Raw genomic sequence first — 23,753 nt, 5'->3', positions numbered from 1 at the left:
CATTCATTTTCTTTATTCAGCAAACTTTCATAGTGGCATCTCCAAACCTCTCTTTTTGCATCCTCATTTAGCGCAAGTGAACCATCTTCCATGCGAACACACTTCTCTCCTACCACATCACAATTCTCTCTCACACACTGTCTTGCAACGCGAAACACCTCCAGTCTTTGGTCCTCACGGCGCAGAACATTGGCAAATTTTTTCTTATCTGCTTCCCCTCTGGCTAAATAAACCTATCTCTTAGCTTCTCTTTTGGCAGTCTGATACAATTCCCTGCTACCCCCATTTTTCCTGACCTTCCAAGCCTGTCTCTTTTCTCTAATAGCCCTGTCTACAATATTGTTCCACCACCACGTTATTCTAGGTCGAGAGGGGACTTTGCACCAGCCACAGATCTGGTCAGTGGCTCTCAGCAGGTTGTCCCTTAGAAACGTCCAGCTGTCTTCTACCCCCTGTGATGCTCTATCCCCTTCTACTTCGTCAGAAGCTTCAAGTAATATGTCTCTGAATCTCTGTCCATTTGCAGGATCTTTAAGCTTCCAGATCCTTCTTCTCCATATTGGTTGTCTTCTGGTTGTCCTCCTAGTCCTGATTTTAAAGTCACTAACTACCAGTCTATGTTGTGGGGTACATTCTTCTCCTGGGAAGGTTTTGGCATTTATAAGCAGCCATCTCTCCCTTTGCCTTGCAAGGATGTAGTCAATTTGGCTGGTATGTTGGCCTGATCGGTAAGTGACTAGGTGGCTGGTAGGTTTCCTGAAGTTAGTGTTGCAAATCATAAGATTATTTGCATCGCAGAACTCCAGCAGCCTGGTTCCCTCTTCCTTTCGGTGGCCATAGCCATAGCCTCCATGTACGCCATGGAAACCCCCAGCATGTCGTCCAACGTGACCATTGAAGTCACCAGCCACAAAGATAAGGTCTCTGTCGTTCGTCAACGAGGTAGTCTGCAGTAGAGTGTCATAGAATCGGTCTTTCTGTCCATCGGGTAGCCCCGACTGAGGAGCATAGGCTGATATAATGGTTGCTAAACTATGATGAAGCACTAATCTAATCAAGAAAGAATAATGTGTAGGGGTGTCAGGAGGAGGAGATTTGGTATAAGAGGTCCTTACACCATGGAAAGGAAACTGCATGAGTGGTCAAGGATGGAGTGGGAGGTGAATATTGCAAAAACAAAACAAACAACTGAAATTTTGGGAAATATTTTAATCATAATTTCCATTGCATAAAACACAGGAATATTAAACAAATATAGCAAACAGGAAACTATAGGGACTACCCTTTTCCTTTCACCCCTGTATGAATATGTTTGTGTCTTGCTAAGTGACTATTCTGAGAGAATGATTTACCACAGATATCACAATGATATGGCTTCTCTCCTGTATGAACACGTTTGTGTTGTGTTAGTGAACTACTTACAGAGAATGTATTATCACAAATATCACAATGATAGGGTTTCTCTCCTGTATGAATATGTTTGTGTCTTGCTAAGTGACTACTGTGAGAAAATGATTTACCACAGATATCACAACGATATGGCTTCTCTCCTGTATGAATACGTTTGTGTTGTGTTAACGAACTGCCATTAAAGAATGATTTACCACAAATATCACAGTGATACGGCTTCTCCCCAGAATGAATACGTTTGTGTTGTGTTAAGGCATAATTTTGAGAGAATGATTTACCACAGATATCACAGTGATATGGCCTCTCCCCTGTATGATGAATACGTTTATGTTGTGTTAGTGAATTACTTACAGAGAATGTATCACCACAAATTTCACAATGATAGGGTTTCTCTCCTGTGTGAATGCGTTTGTGTGCAGTTAAGGTACTGTTTTGAGAGAATAATTTACCACAGATATCACAACGATATGGCTTCTCTCCCGTATGAATACGTTTGTGTCTTGGTAAGTCACTACTTATAGAGAATGATTTACCACAGATATCACAATGATATGGTTTCTCACCTGTATGAATATGTTTGTGTGCAGATAAATTGAAACTTTCAGAAAATGATTTACCACAAATCTCACAGCAATATGGTTTCTCTCCTGTATGAATACGTTCGTGTCGCTTCAAAGCATAATTTTGAGAGAATGATTTACCACAAATATCACAACTATACGGTTTCTCCCTCGTATGAATACGATTGTGAACAGTCAAGTTAATACTTTGAGAGAATGATTGACCACATATATCACAATGATACGGTTTCTCTCCAGTATGACTGAGTTTGTGTCTAATTATCTCACTATTGTAAGTGAAAGATCTACCACAGATATCACAGTGCAATGGTTTCTCTCCTGCATGAATACACTTGTGCGAAATTAGGTTACCTTTGAGAGAGAAGACCTTTTTACAGATGTCACAGTCATAAGACAAATTTTTCTTTTCTTTTATAATTTGTTCAGAGGTAACCAATTCTTGAAGTTTCTCACTCTTTTCCATTATTTTCCTCTCAAATCCCAGTTAAAATATTTTTCCTATTTTATTCTTATACTTAATTCCTTACAAATACTCCTGCTCCTGTATTTCTGTCCACTGTTACCTTTTTCTAGCAGCAATTACATAAATTTATCCAAGTTTCACCAGCACAGAAGCCCCTCTTCTTGATACTCCAGTCAGTGTTGTTCTGAGTCCTGGCTAATAGTATTATTTCAGAGCAAATGTTTCACAGGAATTCTACAACAGATTTCTACAAACAATGTTATACATCTGTTCTGCATAATATTTTGCTTTAGTCTTTAAAAAATGGTAAATATTGAGGATGTTTCTTCTGTTACGTCAATGTCAGTTGATGTTCTGAAATTATAGAGAAACAACAGTGTAAGGTTTAGAGGCTATGTAAAAAATACAGATTCGTTTCTGCTGAGATTAATTATAGAAATAAACATTCAACAACTGAATATTTTAATTTATTAAAATTTACATCAGAAAATCTTGTGTAAAGCAGACATATCTATACAGTTTACATACACACACAAACATCTATATATACATCTGTGTGTGTATAAGTTTATGTCTGTGTATGGGTGTGAATCCGTGTGCTGTGCGCGCAGATCTGTTTCTGCCTATGTCTCATAAATAATGCCTCTTTAATTTTTCATAATTAAAATAAACAAATTTCTTTTTTAATCTAAAATATACTCTCCTTCATTTTCTACAATGCTCTTCCATCTCTGCAGAAAACGTGCAGAGCACTCTTCCAAAATTCACTTGTCCGTGATGAAAAATACTCCTCCAGTATTGTTCTCTCAGATGTCGATGAATGGTTGAATGACCAAATCCAAGCATCTCTGACAGTTCTTCAACAGTTAGGATTGAATTTTGTTCCACCAGAATTTGTACATTGTCCTCATTGAGCTCTACAGATCTTCCAGGACAAGGCTCGTCTTCTAGCCTGTAGTTTCTGGCTTGCAATTTCTGCAACCACTGCTCACACTGGCTTATGCTTAATGTCCAATCCCCATAGACTGTATTAACCCTTTCGTTACTGTATTTATTTTGAGATGCTCTGTGTTTCTTTCAATTACTACTTCCCATTTGTTTGGCAGACAGTCAGACCGCCATTTAAAGATGTTTTGGTTAAATAATTATGCACCAACCCAATAATCATAATCTAAACGGTTTCAAAGGTATTCTCCTCAAAGTTATAAAGGGGCAGATGTCAGGTTGTGTCAATTTACCAAAACTCCTCTGCCAATCTCCTCGAAAGAATTTTCTCCAACAAATCTTTAGGTACACCCAACCTACAGGATCCAAGAGATTATTTGTTGAACGTTTTAGTAAAATGTATCTATATTCTGGAAGTTATGAGACAATAAATTCGGGGTGGGGGTACACAGCTATCCATGATTTTGGAATGTTGTTCCTCACCCCTTTAGAACACAAATCACCATTGCAATTCTTGTCTCCACTTTGTCTTTTCAGTACAAAATGAAACATGGAATTCTTCCTTGCCCGAATTTGGCAACGATGGAAAGCGTAGAAGGTAGTTTCCACAGATAGAAACAGACACCAAACCCACACAAATCAAATATATATCTCTTTCATAGCTAGAAATAGCAGCCAAATCCCACACAATTCAGTCATCGCTCTTCCATAGTTAGAAATAGCAGCCAAATTCCACACAAATCAAGGACAACTCTCTCCCATAGCTAGAAATAGTAGCCATATGCCGACCAAATCAAAGATATATCTCTTCCATAGCTAGAAATAGCTGCCAAATCCCACAAAATTCATAGTCATCTCTCTTTCATAGTTAGAAATAGCAGTCAAATCTCACAGAAATCATAGCTAGAAATAGCAGCCAAATCCAACACAACTCATAGTCAACGCTCTTCCATAGTTAAAAATAGCAGCCAAATCCCGCACAAATCAAAAATAGTTTTCTTTCACACCTAGAAATATCAACCTAATATCGCACAAATCATAGAATTTCTTTTACGTTGCCAAAAATAACAGCCAAATCCCGCATAAATCAAAGATATATAGCTTCCATAGCTAGAAATAGCAGCCAAATCCCGCAAAAATCAAAGATATATCTCTTCAATAGTTAGAAACAGCAGCCAAATCCCGCACAAATCATGGTCATCTTTCTTTCAAAGCTGGAAATATCAACAAAATATCGTACAAATGATAGAATCTATTGTCTGTTGTTAGAAATAGCAGCCAAATCCCGCACAAATCAAGGACATCTCTCATTCATAAAACACAGAAAAGACCAAGAATTGAGGCGCCAAAAACCGAAAGTCTCCCGAATTAAAAAACATTGAATCTTTTCATTGTTTAATACTTACGCAAATGTTTCATAAAGGACAGTGTTGTTTATATATGTGTGTATATGGCAGTTGAGAAATGCATTATAAATACGTATTTTAAGTATTATAAACGTATTATTATTATCAGCTGATTAAAAGAAATTCATTCAACGGTACATTTGACCCGGAAGTCAACGTCATGAAGAAACCACGTTCAATGCGCATGCGTCTCTCGTCTCCTGAAATAAGACTTCAAGACTAATTATCTCCCTTTAACAAACGGTAGAATCCTGTTGGTTTGTAAGTTCGATCCACAGCAACAATTAATCCATTCATCGTGGGCCCCGTTTTATTAAAGAGTTGTTTATAGTTTAATAACCTTTCTTGACGCCAACCTCTTCATTCACTCATCTAACGTGAATTATTGCTAATATTTACTTTCGTAAACTAATTATTTAAATTGTTTCATCGAATAATAACTTCCTAATCTCTCTCTCTCAGCCTTATCTTTTCTCTTTAATTCTTCATGTAATTTCACAAATTGAAATCTCTCTCATAGCTTTAGTTGTGTGCTCCCCGTGGTCATAATTATCATCATCACCATACTTCAACTATCTCTGGATCCTCCCCAACAGTTGTACTGCTTTCCCTCAAGTGTTACAAATGTTGCCAACCTCATTTCCACCCACACTAGCGGACCATGACTACCCCCACCTGCTGCCTTATATCCTCAGAGACACCTCTAGTTCAGACCCCTTTCCCTAAAGTGTTACAAATGTTGCCAACCTCCCTTCCACCCACACTAGCGGGCCATGACTACCCCCACCTGCTGCCTCAAGGTCCACCCCGATGCCTTATATCCTCAGAGACACCTCTAGTTCAGACCCCTTTCCCTCAAGTGTTGCCAACCTCCCTTCCACCCACAATAGCAGATCATGACTACCCCCACCTACTGCCTCAAGGTCCACCCCGATGCCTACTCTACTCAGGGATACCTATTTCTTTACTACCCACAAGGGGCTAAACATAGAGGGGACAAACAAGGACAGATAAACGGATTAAGTCGATCATATCGACCCCAGTGCGTTACTGGTACTTAATTTATCGACCCCGAAAGGATGAAAGGCCAAGTCGACCTTAGTGGAATTTGAACTCAGAATGTAACAGTAGACAAAATACCGGTAAGCATTTCGCTCGGTGTGCTAACCATCCTCAGAGATACCTCTAGTTCAGTCCGACTTTTCCTCCTATATGTGATTAGCCATGCAGCTCCTTCACAACAATCTGATCTGCTTCAAAACCCTTCTCTCATAGACTTAACCCTACTTACCTTGTAGTGGCAACATATTCCCTCTCTGGGTTTGTTTACTTGTGAGCTATATTGTGCCCTCAGTTGTGCCAGTGACATGAGTAAAGAACACCGCACCTGGAATTTGCATCACCGGTCTGGAACCCCTATCTTGCCCAGGATATTAATCGTCTGGAAGCCGTTCAGGAACGTGCAATGAAGAGAATACCCTCCATCAGGCATTTGCCATGTTCTTAATGCCTTACATCCCTGGGCATGGATACATTGAAACTCCGATGTCTTGCAGCTGACTTGGCAGACACCCATAAAATTATTAACCATCTTACAAACAATAACTCTGAGCCCCTTTTCAAACTCCACCTGTCTAACATCCGTGGACATCTTTACAAAGTCAGAAAACAGCACAGCTCCTTCCATGACTTTAGGAAACACTTTTTCACGCTAAGAGTTGCTGAAGCATGGAACAAACTGCCGGCATCAGTTGTTAGTTGTTGGAGCACTGCATCCTTCAAAACTTCCTGAGGTTCGCCAACACTACACCTGATTTTCTCCCCTCCATACACACACAAGCATGTATCTGACTCATACATTGTTTGCTTTCCAGACTTTAGACGCACTTTTTGACAAGTTGTGGTGCACCTGAGCACTGTATACAATAATTTTATTATTATTATTTTACAATACAGTGTGTAAAGTGGATATCCTGCCATAGAAAACACTGAAGAACGATGCAGTCCTCAACACACTGGATTTTTGTCAAACCGTCTGACCCATGCCAGCATGGAACACAGACGTTAAATGATGAAGAGATAAAATGTGTGTAATATCGATAGCAATATACTGAAAGATAAAGGGACAAATGAGAGTTAGGGCCAGAATTACTTCATATAAGAGATAAATCGAAATCGATCAAAATCAATGGAAATTGTAGGTGTAATACCAGTGCTGGTGGCTTGTAAGAGAACCATCCGAACTTGGCCGTTGCCAGCGCCGCCCCGACTGGCCTCCGTGCTGGTGGCATGTAAAAAGTACCATCGGATCGTGGCCATTGCCAACCTCGCCTGGCCTCAGTTCTGGTGGCACATAAAAAGCACCCACTACACTCTCGGAGTGGTTGGCGCTAGGAAGGGCATCCAGCTGTAGAGACTCTGCCAGATCAGATTGGAGCCTGGTTTTCCAGACCTCAGTCAAATCGTCCAACCCATGCTAGCATGGAAAGCGGATGTTAAATGATGTTGATGATGATTTAATGAGTGAAGCTTTTAAAATACAACAAACAATAAAATATGCTGTGATTACAGGATGCGATATTCAAGAACGAATAATGTGTAGGGGTGGTCAGGGGGAGGAGATTTAGTATAAGAGTTCCTTAGACCATGGCAAGGAAAGAACATGAGTGGTCAAGAAAGGAGGAGGAGATGAATATTGCAAAAACAAAACAAAGAAATTCTGAAATTTTTGTAAATATTTTAGTCATAATTTACATTACATGAAACACAGGAATATTAACGTGGTAAGTAGCTTGCTTATCAACCACATGGTTCTGGGTTCAGTCCCATTGCGTGGCATCTTGGGCAAGTGTCTTCTGCTATAGCCCCAGGCCGACCAATGCCTTATGAGTGGATTTGGTAGACAGAAACTGAAAGAAGCCTGTCGTATATATGTATATATATATGTATGTGAGTGTATATGTTTGTGTGTCTGTGTTTGTCCCCCTAGACAAACTAGAGACTACCCTTTTCATTTCACCCATGTATGAATCAGTTTGTGTCTATTGAAGTTACTATTTGTAGAGAATTATTTACCGCAGATAACACATTGATATGGCTTCTCCTGTATGAATACGATTGTGCTTTCTTAAGTCACTACTTTGAGAGAATGATTTACCACAAATATCACAATGATGGGGTGTCTCTCCTGTATGAGTACGTTTGTGTCCACTTAAGTGAATATTTTGAGAGAATGATTTACCACAGATATCACACTGATAAGTTTTCTCTCTCGTATGAATACGTATGTGTTTGGTTAAGTCACAATTTTCAGAGAATGATTTACCACAGATATCACAGTGCAATGGTTTCTCACCTGTATGAATATGTTTGTGTCTAGATAAGTTACTATCCTTAGAGAATGATTTACCACAGGTATCACAATGATACAGTTTCTCACCTGTATGAGTATGTTTGTGCATAATTAGGTTGCTTTTCCGAGAGAAGGACTTTGTACAGATATCACAGTCATATGATGTCATCTCTTTTCTCATGCGTTCAGGGGAAATCAATTACTTTTACTTTTCCTCTCAAATCCCAGTTGATATATTTTTCCTGCCTTCGTTTTTTTACTTTATTGCTTACATAAATTTCTACTTTATCCAATCTTTATCTTCACACAAGCTCTTTTTCTTGCCATTCTAGTCAGCAATGTTCAGAAATTTGGCTAATAATATTATTTCAGAGCAAATGTTTCAAACGAATTCTTTCACAGATTTATAGAAACAATATTATATGTTTGTTTTGTATGATATTTTCCTTTAGTCTTTAAAACATTGTAGATACTGAGGTTGCTTCTTCTGTCACAACAACAACAACAACGTGCTATTAAATATGGTTTCTGATTACAAATATCTTGGGTCATACATATCATCATCTGGAAAAGATTTTCTGACTAGAAAGGGTATGGCCTGGTCAGCCTGTAATGACAAGCATAAGATCTGGTCATCAAATATAAGTAGAGACTTCAAACTTGAAATCTTCAAAGCCACAGTCAAACCAATTCTACTATATGGCTCATAAACCTGGATGTTATCAAAGAAGCTTGAGAGGCGGTTGGATGGAACGTACACTTGCCTCCTTATGAGAGCTCAAAATCTCTCGTGGAAGCGTCATCCAACCAAAGTACAAATATATGGGAAATTACCACCTGTGTCATCTCTTGTGAAAGGTACAAGAATCCATTTTCTTGGACATTGTTGTAGAGCTGAAAACGAGGCAATTTCTCCTCTTCTCCTCTGGAAGCCATCTGCTTGCGATACCAGAGGGCGCACACTCTCCTACCGTGATGTAATCTCCAGGGATACAGGCATCCAGCAACAGGACCTCCGTAATGCTATGATGGACCGTGAAGTCTGGCGTAGCATGGTAAATTCCATTGTCTTGACCACGGTCGCGATACCAGAGGGTGCACACTCTCCTACCCTGATGTAATCTCCAGGGATACAGGCATCCAGCAACAGGACCTCCATAATGCTATGATGGACGGTGAAGTCTGGCGTAGCATGGTAAATTCTAGTGTCTCAACCACGGTCGCGATACCAGGGGTTGCACACTCTCCTGCCCTTCAGGGTTGGCGAAAGCGATGTGGTGGACCAAGAAAAACCTGGCTGATGAGAGTCAAGGCTGATCTGGAACCCAACCTACAAAGCAATTGCCCCAGCTCCTCTTCAGGGTTAGCGAAAGCGATGTGGTGGACAATGAAAAACCTGGCTGATGACAGTCAAAGCTGATCTGGAACCCAACCTACAAAGCAATTGCCCCAGCTCCCCTTCAGGGTTGGCGAAAGCGATGTGGTGGACAATGAAAAACCTGGCTGATGACAGTCAAGGCTGATCTGGAACCCAACCTAGGCCCCCATATCTATGACGTTCGCCACTGGAATAAGGAGTGGCTGGAGATCAGGAGGTTGTTAGCCTCAACTCACCAAGCCTAGTCAGCGTTTGTGAGAGATGCAGCATTGAGGATAAATGAAGCCGGCTCAACCCACCCTGGGTGAATGCTGTAAGAAGACGAAGAAGAAATCATAAATCAGACTGGAGGGTGCTGTAGCTCTGCAGTTTGCCAGCCCTGCTCAAACCATCGAACCGCTCCAGCATGGACGTCAGACATGAAATGATGAAAAGAGGAAGCTGAACCTTTCAGGTGATATGATAAAGACGAAGATGCCTGGCATCTCGCTTTACTCAAGAAGACCCAAACTCCACAGCATAAGTATTTAGACTCATTCCTCTGGTGGGCAAAGGTATATGTATCCGTTCTTCATGCCACCACATTAAAGCAACAGTGTGGTGGCACATAAAAGTGCCAGCGCAGAGCCACATAAAAGCTTCCTGTGCACTATGGAGTGGTTGGCACTAGGAAGGGCATCCAGCTGTTGAAGTCATAAGAAATCAGACTGAAGTGTGCTGCGTCTCCCCACCTTATCACCTCTGCTCAAACCTATTTCTTTACGACCCACAAGGGACTAAACATAGAGGGAACAAACAAGGACAAACAGATTAAGTCGTTTACATCGACCCCAGTGTACAACTGGTACTTATTTTATCGACCCCAAAAGGACGAAAGGCAAAGTCGACCTCGGCGGAATTTGAACTCAGAACGTAACGGCAGACGAAATACCTATTTCTTTACGACCCACAAGGGACTAAACATAGAGGGAACAAACAAGGACAAACAGATTAAGTCGTTTACATCGACCCCAGTGTGCAACTGGTACTTATTTTATCGACCCCAAAAGGACGAAAAGCAAAGTTGACCTCGGCGGAATTTGAACTGAGAACGTAACGGCAGACGAAATACGGCTACGCATTTCGCCCGACGTGCTAATGATTCTGCCAGCTCACCGCCCTCAAACCATCGAACCATTCCAGCATGGACAACAGACATTAAAAGATGATGATGAACTTAACATTTTAATTTATTAAAATTGACATCATAGAATGTTGTGTGAATCTTCCATATTTGTAAACTCCACTGACACCTTCACATTACTTTTTACTTGTTTCAGTCATTTTGACTGTGGCCATGCTGGAGCACCGCCTTTAGTCGAGGAAATCGACCCCAGGACGTATTCCTTGTAAGCCCAGTACTTATTCTATCAGTCTCTTTTGCCGAACCGCTAAGTTTCGGGGACGTAAACACACCAGCATCGGTTGTTAAGCAATGCTAGGGGGACAAACAGACACACCAACACGCATATATATATATATATATATATATATATATATATATATATATATATATATATATATACATATATACGACAGGCTTCTTTCAGTTTCTGTCAAATCCACTCACAAGGCTTTGGTTGGCCTGAGGCTATAGCAGAAGACACTTGCCCAAGGTGCCACGCAGTGGAACTGAACCCGGAACCATGTGGTTCGTAAGCAAGCTACTTACCACACAGCCACTCCTTAAGAGTCTTAAAATAAAACTACAGAATGGTGGACGCTAACATTAGTCTTTCTCCAGAAATATAACTTGACATTGTTGTTTAGATCCAAGACACTTCTGACTGAGCAGACATGTGATTATAGACATTCCATCCATGAACATCCTGTCTATTTCTCTAACACTCTATATCTATAATTACGTCATTCAATACAGTCTTCAATATTTGTAACCCATAGAAGAAATTAAAGAGAAATGTGCTGTTATATCTTTGTTCTTCCTTTGTGACGTGTTTTGTATTTGGGGGTCATTGTTTACGTAAATGTTTGACAAATTTACAATATTCTTGAGTAAAAAAAATAATAATGTAAGTTATTCTGTAACATTTTTAATGAGCGAAGCATTTAAAATACAATAAACAGTAAAAATGCTGTAATTACAAGAGGTGATATTCACGAAAGAATAATGTGTAGGGGTGTCAGGAGGAGGAGGTTTGGTATAAGAGGTTCTTACATCATGAAAAGTAAATACAGGAATGGGATCTTTTCCTTTTGAACGGCAGTTTTTTAAAAATAATTTCCACGTAACTAAACACTTTTAAACTTCGTATACTGGTAGAATGTGTTTATAAAACATCTTTTTCTCTTGGCTTTATTGAGAAAATTCTATAGTTTGTAAGATATTTCGTCTGAAATTTCAAGCATTTCGGCAATTTTCACCAACCATTGACCTCCATTTGGGGTGAAAAGATTCCGTGCTGTATGAATATGTCCCTTGTTTAAGAAACAGATTGGGTTTATTTACATTTGCGAAGAAAAAAAGATACCCTTCCGCCCACCCCTAACCCTAAAACAGATTGAAATGCAATAGATCAATACTAGGGTCATAATTATGGGTGACAATTTCATATGACACCGCTAGAAAAAGATCCCATTTTCCGTAGCGGTGTCATATGAAATTGTCACCCATAATTATGACCCTAGTATTGATCTATTGCATTTCAATCTATTTTCAGGTTAGGGTTAGGGGTGGGGGGAAGGGAATCTTTTTTTCTTCACAAATGTAAATAAACCCAATCTATTTCTTAAACGAGAGACATATTCATACAGCACAGAATCTTTTCACCCCAAATGGAGGTGAGCGATTGGTTAAAATTGCCGAAATGCTCGATTTTAAAGTGGAAATATCTTAGAAACTATAGAATTTTCTCAATAAAGCCAAGAGAAAAAGATGTTTTATAAACACATTCTACCAGTATACAAAGTTTAAAAGTGTTTAGTTAACTAGAAATTGTGCTGACATCTGCCGTTCAAAAGGAAACGATCCCAGGAATGGGAGGGGAATATTGAAAGAAACAAAAAATCTCAACTACAGAAACTGCCCTTCTCCTTCCTCCCATGTATGAATGTGTTTGTGTTTTGTCAAGTTACAATTTTGATAGAATGATTTACCACAAATATCACAATGATACGGTTTCTCTCCTGTATGAACACGGTTGTGCCTAGTAAGGTGACTATGTCGAGAGAATGATTTACCACAGATATCACAAGGATATGGCTTCTCTCCTGTATGAACACGTTTGTGAATAGTCAACTGACTATTATAAGAGAAAGATTTATCACAGATATTACAATGATATGGCTTCTCTCCTGTATGTGTATGTTCGTGTTTTCTTAATGAACTATTTTGATAGAATGATTTACCACAGATATTACAATGATATGGCTTCTCTCCTGTATGAATAAGTTTGTGTTTTGTTAACAAACTTCTTTCAGAGAATGATTTACCACAAATAACACAAAGATATGGCTTCTCTCCTGTATGAAAACGTTTGTGTATATTTAAGTCATAACTTTGAGAGAATGATATACCACAGATGTCACAATGATATGGTTTCTCTCCTGTATGAAAACGTTTGTGTATATTTAAGTCATAACTTTGAGAGAATGATATACCACAGATGTCACAATGATATGGTTTCTCTCCTGTATGAATACGTATGTGTCTTGTCAAACTATTATTTCGAGAGAATGATTTACCACAGACATCACAACTATATGGTTTCTCTCCTGTATGAACAGGTTTGTGTCTTGCTAAGGCACTACTCCAAGAAAATGATTTACCACAGATATCACACCGATATGGCATCTCCCCTGTATGAATACGATTGTGTTCTGTTAACGATGTACTTCCAGTAAATGATTTACCACAAATATCACAATGATACGGTTTCTCACCTGTATGAAGGCGTTTGTGCATTGTTAAGTAACTATTTCGAGAGAATGATTTACCACAAATATCACAGCGAAATGGTTTCTCTCCCGTATGAGAACGTTTGTGTACAGTCAAGTCCCCACTTTGTGAAAATGATCTACCACAGATATCACACTGATATGGCTTCTCTCCTGTATGAATACGTTGGTGTCTCTTTAGATCATTATTATAAGAAAACGATTTACCACAAATATCACAACAATATGGTATCCCTGTATGAATACTTTGGTGTGTACTTAATGTACCACTTCTGGCGAACGATTTACCACAGGTATCACAATGATATGGCTTCTCTCTGTATGAACAGGTTTGTGTCTTGCTAAGGCACTACTCCAAGAAAATGATTTACCACAGATATCACACCGATATGGCATCTCCCCTGTATGAATACGATTGTGTTCTGTTAACGATGTACTTCCAGTAAATGATTTACCACAAATATCACAATGATACGGTTTCTCACCTGTATGAAGGCGTTTGTGCATTGTTAAGTAACTATTTCGAGAGAATGATTTACCACAAATATCACAGCGAAATGGTTTCTCTCCCGTATGAGAACGTTTGTGTACAGTCAAGTCCCCACTTTGTGAAAATGATCTACCACAGATATCACACTGATATGGCTTCTCTCCTGTATGAATACGTTGGTGTCTCTTTAGATCATTATTATAAGAAAACGATTTACCACAAATATCACAACAATATGGTATCCCTGTATGAATACTTTGGTGTGTACTTAATGTACCACTTCTGGCGAACGATTTACCACAGGTATCACAATGATATGGCTTCTCTCCTGTATGAATACGTTTGTGTTCAATGGAGTTATATTCACGAGAAAATGATTTACCACAGACATCACAATGATATGGTTTCTCTCCTGTATGAGTACGATTATGTCCACTTAAGTGACTATTTTGAGAGAATGATTTACCACAGATATCACACTGATATGGTTTCTCACCTGTATGAATATATTTATGCACATTTAGATACTTTTTTTTCGAGAAGGACTTTGTACAGATATCACAGTCATATGATGTCATCTCTTTTCTCATGTGATCAGGGGAAAATCAATTCAATAATTTTCTCTCTCTTTCCTATTTCTTTTCCTCTCAAATCCCAGTTGATATATTTTTCTTGCTCTTGTTTTTATACTTTATTCCTTACACTTCTTCTCCTCTATTTCCTTCTACTGTTCTCTTTGTTTAGCAAAACATCTGTAAATTTATCCAAGTTCCAGTGGCACATATGCTCCAGTTCTTGACACACTAGTCTGTGATGTTTAGAAATTTGACATAAACGTCTGCTGCTGTATTTCTGTCCAGTGTTACCTTTGTTTAGCAACACTTCCATAAATTTATCCAACTTTAATCGGAACGCAAGCTTATCTTCTTGACACTTCAGTCAGGGATGTTCAGAAATTATTCCAGAGTAAATGCTTCAAAGGAATTCTTCCACAGATTTGTAGAAACAATGTTATTCATCTGTTTTGTGTAAGGTTTTCCTTTAATCTTTAAAACATAGTAGATATTGAGGATCCTTCTTCTATCATTTGATATTCTGAAATTATAGAAAAACAAGTGTAAAATATAGAGGCTATATCTTACAAACTATAGAATTTTCTCAATAAAGCCAAGAGAAAAAAATGTTTTATAAACACATTCTACCAGTATACGATGTTTAAAAGCGTTTAGTTACGTGGAAATTATTTTTAAAAAACCGCCGGTCAAACCGAAAAGATCCGTTAGGGTTAGGATTAGGGGGAAGGGTATCTTTTTTTCTTCAGAAATGTAAATAAACCCAATCTGTTTCTTAAACGAGGGACATGTTCATACGGCATAGAATGTTTTCACCTCAATAGACGTCAGTGATTGATTGAAATTGCAGAAATTGAAGAAAAATAAACAACAAATATCTTACAAACTATAGAATTTTCTCAAGAAAGCCAAGAGAAAAACATGTTTTATAAACACATTCTACCAGTATACGAAGTTTAAAAGTGTTTAGTTACGTGGAAATTATTTTTAAAAACTGCCGTTCAAACCGTAAAGAACCTATGTCTCTCGTAGCAAGAAATAGCAGCCAAATCCTGCACAATGAAGGACATCTCTCGTTCATAAAACACGGAAGAGGAACAACGAATTGAGGCGCCAAAAACCGAAAGTCTCCAGTATTAAAAAAACATTGAATCTTTTCATTGTTTAATACTTACGCAAATGTTTCATAAAAGGTAAGTGTTGTTTATATATGTGTGTATATGGCAGTTGAGAAATGCATTAAAAGAATTATAAATGGATTATTATTATCAGCTGATAAAGAGGAATTCACGCAGTGGATACCGAAGCTGGTATCATTGGCAACTATTGAGTGCGCTTATTACGCATGCGTGTAAAGATACCGGAAATATGTAAGTTATGTAACTCCGTTTAAATCCCTTTATATTTTGGTATAAATTCCGCCGAGGTCGACTTTGCCTTTCATCCTTTCAGGGTCGATAAATTAAGCACCAGTTACGCACTGGGGTCGATGTAATCGACTTAATACCTATGTCTGTCCTTGTTTGTCCCCTCTATGTTTAGCCCCTTGTGGGTAGTAAAGAAATAGGTATATATTCCGATAAGGAGATTATCTCCCTTGGAAGGGCGACACCCCATGCAGAAAATTCTACTTCCGAGAACTTTTCACGAGTGTGACGTTGAATGTCACGTGATCTCATGAATATTCAGCGGTTCGTGTTAAAGAATTACTTGCGATTCTATAGCCAGAATGTTATTGGAAAAAAGGCGGATTCGGTTGAAAGGTTAGAAGCTGTTAAAATTCTTGGATCTTTTCGGTTTGACCGGCAGTTTTTTAAAATAATTTCCCCATAACTAAACACGTTTAAACTTCGTATACTGCTAGAATGTGTTTATAAAACATCTTTTTCTCTTGGCTTTATTGAGACAATTCTATTGTTTGTAAGATATTTGTTATTTTTTTCTCTTCAATTTCTGCAATTTCAACCAATCAATGACGTCTATTGAGGTGAAAACATTCTGTGCTGTATGAACATGTCCCTCGTTTAAGAAATAGATTGGGTTTATTTACATTTATGTAGAAAAAAAGATACCCTTCCCCTAACCCTAACCCTAAAACAGATTGAAATGCAATAGATCGATACTAGGGTCATAATTATGGGTAAAAATTTCATATGACAACGCTAGAAAAAACTGAGATGAGAGACGAATGCGCATTGAACGTGGTTCCTAGTTGATGTTGACTTCCGGGTCAAATGTCCTTTGAATGAATTTCTTTTAATCAGCTGATAATAATAAGTATATCGCACATCTAGCTATTGAAAATTGAATATATATATATGTTTGCGTGTGAGTGTAAGTATTGGACACTAATTTATTAAAGTTATTGAGTTAATGTCCAATGTTTTGCATCTACAAATGCTTTGTGAATGCGGAACCATTGATCACTCTATAATCTGACATCAACTCAACTACTTTAATATATATATATATATTGGGCTGCCCCTGTGATATCCTGAATTAATACCAGAAAGAGGAATGATATTTCATGTGTGGAAGCAAGGTTTGCAAGTAGTGGGCCTTAGAGTTAATAAATTGGAAAGCAGACAGAACCCAAATCTCTTCTGGGATATGGTCCTGCCTGATATATGGAAAAGGCGTACGTGGAAACTCCATAATTTGCACTCAGTGCAAGCTATGGACACAAACGAGGTGCAACAGTATCAAAGGAAAGTCAACGTGGAAAACAGTCAATGTGTGTGGTAGATGTACATGTAGAATAAATACTAGAAATGTACAGGATGTAGATGTTGTCAAATGTGATGGGGAGTGGTTAATGAAGAAGTAGTTGATAGAATGTAACAGGTTAGGGGCCAAAACACTTGCCTCAGCTGGGTTTCATCTCTGAACACCTTCTACTGTTCAACACTCTTAACAATTTCCTACCATTGTTATGTTTTAACATTATATCTTCATTAGATAACCACCATCATTAGCATTTAATGTACAAACTCATCCATTCGTTTATCTCTCATCACTGCATCTTAACAGCTAATACCTTGTGTCTTGTATATTAAATAAGATCAACAAATTAAATAGCTTCAAAATAAACATTTATTGTAACTCAGTTTGGAGAAATGCTACCTTTCTCATACATTGATCAACTGTGTAAATTCTATAGTTTATGTTTGTGTCACCAGCAAAAGGTTTGTTTGGATGGTCTGCATATAAAATGAGAGAAAAATAATTGAAGAGTAAAACAACTTTATTTTCCTTTCAGTTTATTAAATTTATTCATCAAAATTAATGAGATCAAATTTCAGGAATTTACAAAAAAATAAGCGTGCAGTATCATTAACTGCACAGGTTCTCATGGAATATGTTTGGACCATAAGGGGTAAGGCTTTTGAATAGTATATTGCAGACTCCACCCAACACAGTAATAAGCCTCCAGCTTGTTCTTGGAGGTGTGGAGCCGTAGCAACAAAGGATGCAGGTGCTGGGATACCTAAGCATGTCCAGTAGGAAACACCCAGTCTGGAATGTCATACATTAGTGTCATAATAACATATCTACATGGAAACAGAACAAATGAATTTTAATCAACAATATTTGAATGAAAGATTCTCATCATAATTAGGAAAAATTATGCAAATGAGGAAAAATGTAAAACATTAATTTGCTCAATAAAAAGTAATACAATTGGTGTAATTTGTGTATATGTGGGGGTACAATTTATGTACCCCCACATATTTTCAACATGGAAAATAGTCTTTGTGTGTGGTAGATGTACATGTGCAATAAACACAAGAAATGTACAGAAAATAGATGAGGTCAAATGCATTTTACTTAGAAGAAGGTGATGAGAACAGAATTAAGGAATCTGGGGCACACAGACTCAAGATTCAGTAAATTTTGGGCAATACTTTTAGACAAATATTTCACAAGAATATCGTTTCTCTGCTGCGTGAATGTATCTATGAGAGGTCAAACTGCCTTGAGAAAAAAATGATTTACACAGATATATCACAGGGATATGGATTATCTCTTGTATGAGTGGCTTCATGCTGAGATAATTTCCTTTTATGAGAGAATGCCATACCACAGATATTACATTGATATTGCTTCTCTCTTGTATGAATGGATTTATGAGAGGTTACAGTACTCAGCTTAGAGAATGATTTACCACAAATATCACACTGATATACTTACTCTCCTGTATGAGTGTATTTGTGAGTGGTAAGGTTACTCTTATGAGCAAATGATTTACCACAAATATCACAGTGATGTGGTTTCTCTCCTGTATGAATGGATTTGTGACTAGTAAGATTACATTTTGTAGAGAATGATTTACCACAAATATGACACTGATATACTTTTTCTCCTGTATGAGTGTATTTGTGAGTGGTAAGGTTACTCTTATGAGCGAATGATTTACCACAAATATCACACTGATATGGTTTCTCTCCTGAATGAATGGTTTTGTGTTTAGTAAGGCCACTCTTTTTAGAGAATGATTTACCACAAATATCACACTGATATGGCCTCTCATTATTATGAGTAAGTTTATGAGAGGTTAAATTACTTTTTACTGGAAAGGATTTACCACAGATATCACAAGAATATGGTTTCTCTCCAGTATGAATGTATTTGTGTCTGGTAAGGTGACTTTTCCACAAAAAAGACTTTCCACAGATATCACAATGATATTGCTTTCCTCCTGCATGAATACGTTTGTGAACAGTGAGATTTCCCTTTCTAGGTATAAACTTTTTACAGATATCACATTGGTATGATAATTCTTTTTCTTTTCTCATCTCTTGACGATTCATTATTGTTCTCCAGTACACAAGCACAAAATCAACTTTTTCTTTCTTCTTTATATATTTTTTTGTTGATTCAAAAAGTTCTACAGCTATAATTACAGCTGATCTGATCTTTGTGAATATCTGAAGCTAATACAAACACATTTGCAGATTTTTCCAAGTTCAAGCAGAAGGTCCGATACTTTTGTAAATATTCCTGGCAATGGAATAAAGCAAATGTTGCTAATAATTCTAAAGAAATATTTCAGTTATTTACCAGAGATTTGTTATAGAAACAGGGTTATATATATTATTTATAATATCTTCCATTAGTCTTCAAGTGATGATCAATATTCATGATGGATCTGATTTAAAAACTCCTTTATACCACTAACATCTCATATTCTGAAATGACACAGAAACAGTAGAAGATATAGGAAAGACTTAAAAAGCAGAAATTCAACAATAGAAAATATAACTACATTTTCATAATCATAAACTGTGGATATAAACTTTTACCCCAATAATTAGTCTTTAAAATTCATTTCGTTATTAAAATTATATGATACAACCTTGTGTAATGTCCACATATGCACAGCCTTCAGCTCGTCCACCTTCAAGTATTATGTAAAATGCTAAACTACAAAATACTGGACAATAACATTCTACTGTCTTAGGAAACATGATAAGTCACTGTTGTTTAGCACTAGGTCACCCCCGACTGAGCAGATCTATTTAGGAAATTAGTGTTCATGAGTGTCATGACTTTTAGAACAGATCAAACATAAACATCACTATAATTTAATCACTAACCACAATACAGACACACACACACACACACACACATATATACTGGGCTGCCCCTGTGAGACCCTCTATGCTGATCATCTTACACCTGAATCAATACCAGCAAGAGAAAAGAAATTTCAGGTGTGTAAGCAGGGTCTGCAATTAGTGGGCCTTAGAGTTAATTTAGCAGAGACCAAAGTCTTAATAAGTTAGTAAGCGGACAAATCCTACAGGGAAATGGCCCTGATTGAAATATGGAAAAGGAATATGAAGAAACTCGATAAGGTGTAGCCAGTGCAAGTTATGGATACATAAGATGTGCAGCAATATTAGAGGAACGTCAACACGAAAAATAGTAGATGTACATGTGCAATAAATACAAGAAAATAGATGCTGTCAAACGTGGAGTGGATAGCGAGTGCTAACTTAGAAATAGTTGGGAGAATGTAACAAGTTAGGGAGCAAAAGACTTGCCTCAGTGGGGTTTTGTCTCTGAAGACCCTCTGCTGTTCAGTTCTGTCGAGAATTTCCTACCATTGTTATATTTTAACATTTTATCAGTGACTGGGAAATATATTTTCCACACATTCACTCTCACATGGTTACCATCTATTCAATGGCTCCATCACATATTCACTAGATAACCACCATCGTTAGCATTTAATGAACAAACTTATCCATTTATTTATCTCTCTTCACTGCACCTTAGCATCTATAATAATAATAATGAAATTATTGTATACAGTGCTCAGGTGCACAACAACTTTTCAAAAGTGCGTATAAAGTATATGCAGTAATGTACAAATGTCTGGAAAGCGAACAGTGTATGAGTCAGATACATGCTTGCGTGTGTATGGAGGGGAGAAAATCAAGTGTAGTTTTGGCGAATCTCAGGAAGCATGGAAGTTTTGAAGGATGCAGTGTTCAAACAACTAACAACTGATGCCGGCAGTTTGTTCCATGCTTCAGCAATTCTTAGCATGAAAAAATGTTTCCGCAAGTCATTGGAGCTGTGCTGTTTTCTGATATTAGGCTGGTGGAGTTTGAAAAGGTGCTAAGAGTTATTTTTTGTAATATCAGGTATTTTGTATATTAAAAAATGCCATCAAATTATATAACTTCAAAACAAACATTTATTGTAGATTAGTTTGGAGAAATGTGTAACTTTTATCATACATTGATCAAGTGTGAATTCTATGCTGTATCATCAATTGTATAGGCTCATAAGTGACATGTTTGGATAGGGTTGCCAGTTTAGAAAACTATATAAACGGGACACTTTTAAAATCTCTCTATATATATAAATTTATATATGGCCACACACCCAATATATTATATAAAAGCAGAGAGATAAGTTAAAAACATACAGCAATTATTTTAATGGGTTATGAGGTCAAAATTATTTAATACAAGCTAAAAAAAATTGGTGCAGCATCAGTCATTTTTCTCTAGCAGAGATAAATAAATACCTGGCCAGGTACAGGTGTAGATAGTTTGAAGGAATACTAGGCTATTAAAAATCGTCGAGTGCATGTATGCTGTCAACAAAAGTTTCTTTGTGGTTTATCATGTAATGCTGAGAACTTAATGTTTGTATATCTTCCTAAGCCGTCCAAGAATCACTGTACATAACTGAGCCAGGTTTGATGTATTTTTCAATTAGTGGAAGCAATGTCGCTTTGTCACGCTTCTGACCAGTCACAGGAACAACAAAACGACGTTTGCTAATCCGCTCAATTCCAGCGAACAACCAAACATAAACACTTTAATTAGAATATACAATCTATAAATGGAATGAATTGATTATATGTATGAGAGCAATCAAGACGATTGCAACGGGAAAAAACATTCAAACTATTAACGTGGATCATTTTGTCAGAAAAAACAGCAGAGATATGTAGCAAGTGATAATTTTATGATAAAACAATAGACGGCTTTGAATGAGGACAATTAGCAAAAGGAATATTTACTGTAATAAAAGAAATTAAAAATTTGGTGCTTTTTCGTGGCAATACCAAATAAAATACAATTTAGATTTTATTCGCCTAATTAAAGAAGTTTACCGAAGTACAGAATTTATATCGATGTCAGACTAGCAATATTCAAAGCTTTCACTGTCAAGTAGCCGGGTTCATTGGCTTTTATTAAAGAAATGTGTTATATCTTACCTCGTATCATAAATAAATCCAGTTTAATGTGAATTAACGTTAATTACCCGAAGGAGTGGATATCGCGGGAAATATAAGCTAAGGACACTTCAGAAAAGCGACACGGAAAGTTAACGAAACGAACTAAATATCCGACCGTTGTAAAACCTATATTATTCCACAATTGTCTGATGCTAAAACTCAAGTGGTAAATTTTATGATTTTTATTGCTATAATTACTTTCTGAAAATGTGAATTGTAATAAAAACAAACAATCCGGATGATGACAAAAGATAGAAAACTAGAAACTGACTGCTTCTTTGCATGTCTGTTGCTTCTTTTACGCTATCCTGTTACCGAACCCCCAAAGCGTCAGGTATGGAAAGAAACCAACAAAACTTGTCAGACAGTGATGATGGAGCGAGGTGGGATGGAGACGCGTGTGTGTTTCTCCCATAAGTGTTCGAAAACCATTGTTAGTTTGTTTACATTCCTGCAACGAAAGTCTCCAACACTATAACTACCAAATGAAAAATAAGTTCTGGTGTTCCATTCCTGAACGGAACCTTCGAGCTGATACTTCAGGATGGTCGCAGTTTAATTCGAAGTGATACAAACATGTTTGTCTGTACTTAAGAATGTCCGTGTTTATTTATCTATGTACGTACACGTCCAACCATCCATCCATTCGTCTTTCCTTCCTACCTTCTCCTTCCCTCCCTCATATTCCTCATCAATACATGTCAACTTTGCTATTGTTTCCACAGCTGGATGCCCTTCCTAGCGCTGACGACTTCGCAGTGTGCACTGGGTGCTTGTTTCTTACTACCAGCACTAGTGAGGGGTTGCCAAGTAACTTGTAAGATATGAAAAAATAAGACAAAAAAAGCAGTTCACTTCGTTAAGTGGGAGGAGAGAGTTTAATAAAGGGCCTGGGATGTGATTTTGCACCAAGGAAGAAATGTTTTGCTATAGAGAAGATACATAGTTAACATACTTTTACCTAAGAGTGGGTGGGAGTATCTGGGATGAAAATAAGATGTTGGTGACAAGATGCAAGGAAAACTCCCACAAAGTAAGAGACGATGTATGGAAGGTGTCAAGAGGTTGGGGATGGAGTTATATGTGTGTGTGGGTGTCATCAGAAGTACATCACACATCTACCTATTGAAAGTAAAATTTATATATATATATATGTTTGTGTGTGTGTGTAAACATTGGGCAGTAATGTATTGAAGTTATAGATTTGATGTCCAGTCATAGAGTGACCAAATGTTTTGCATCTACAAATGCTTTGTGAATGCAGAACCATTGATCACTCTATAATCTGACATTAAATTGATTACTTTTATATGTATGTATATGTATATATATATAAGAATTTTTTGCGTAATGAGATAAAAAAAAAAACCATAGTGTATAAATTCTGTACTGGGAATGATCACTTTTAAATACTGTCGAATCTTACTCATAAGGTATTGG

The 23,753-nt window shown here is 37.4% G+C and overlaps 1 protein-coding gene across 5 annotated transcripts in view; it reads right to left on the bottom strand.

Moving 5' to 3' along the window:
- Nucleotides 1–1,192: 1,192 nt before the first annotated feature.
- LOC118768206 (zinc finger protein 239-like) overlaps nt 1,193–23,753 on the bottom strand; it is a 113,136-nt gene continuing 90,575 nt past the window's right edge. Inside the window, exons 1-4 of one of the 5 annotated variants that reach the window (XM_036514287.1) lie at nt 15,727–15,935; nt 2,178–2,808; nt 1,514–1,841; nt 1,193–1,429 (exon numbers count right to left, since the gene is read on the bottom strand). In XM_036514287.1, the coding sequence (XP_036370180.1) occupies nt 1,279–1,429; nt 1,514–1,841; nt 2,178–2,454 (756 nt within the window). In that variant the 5' untranslated portion in view covers nt 2,455–2,808; nt 15,727–15,935 and the 3' untranslated portion in view covers nt 1,193–1,278. Of the gene's footprint in view, nt 1,430–1,513; nt 1,842–2,177; nt 2,809–4,805; nt 4,966–15,726; nt 15,936–23,753 lie in introns of those variants that run through there. The other 4 variants (XM_036514285.1, XM_036514288.1, XM_036514289.1 and 1 more) reach the window with 4 other exon arrangements.

Source organism: Octopus sinensis, linkage group LG27, assembly GCF_006345805.1.
Source record: "Octopus sinensis linkage group LG27, ASM634580v1, whole genome shotgun sequence".
In the NCBI taxonomy this organism is placed as follows: domain Eukaryota; kingdom Metazoa; phylum Mollusca; class Cephalopoda; order Octopoda; family Octopodidae; genus Octopus; species Octopus sinensis.
The sequence above is the reverse complement of the archived record's forward strand: the minus strand, read 5'-3'. Positions and strand labels throughout refer to the sequence as shown.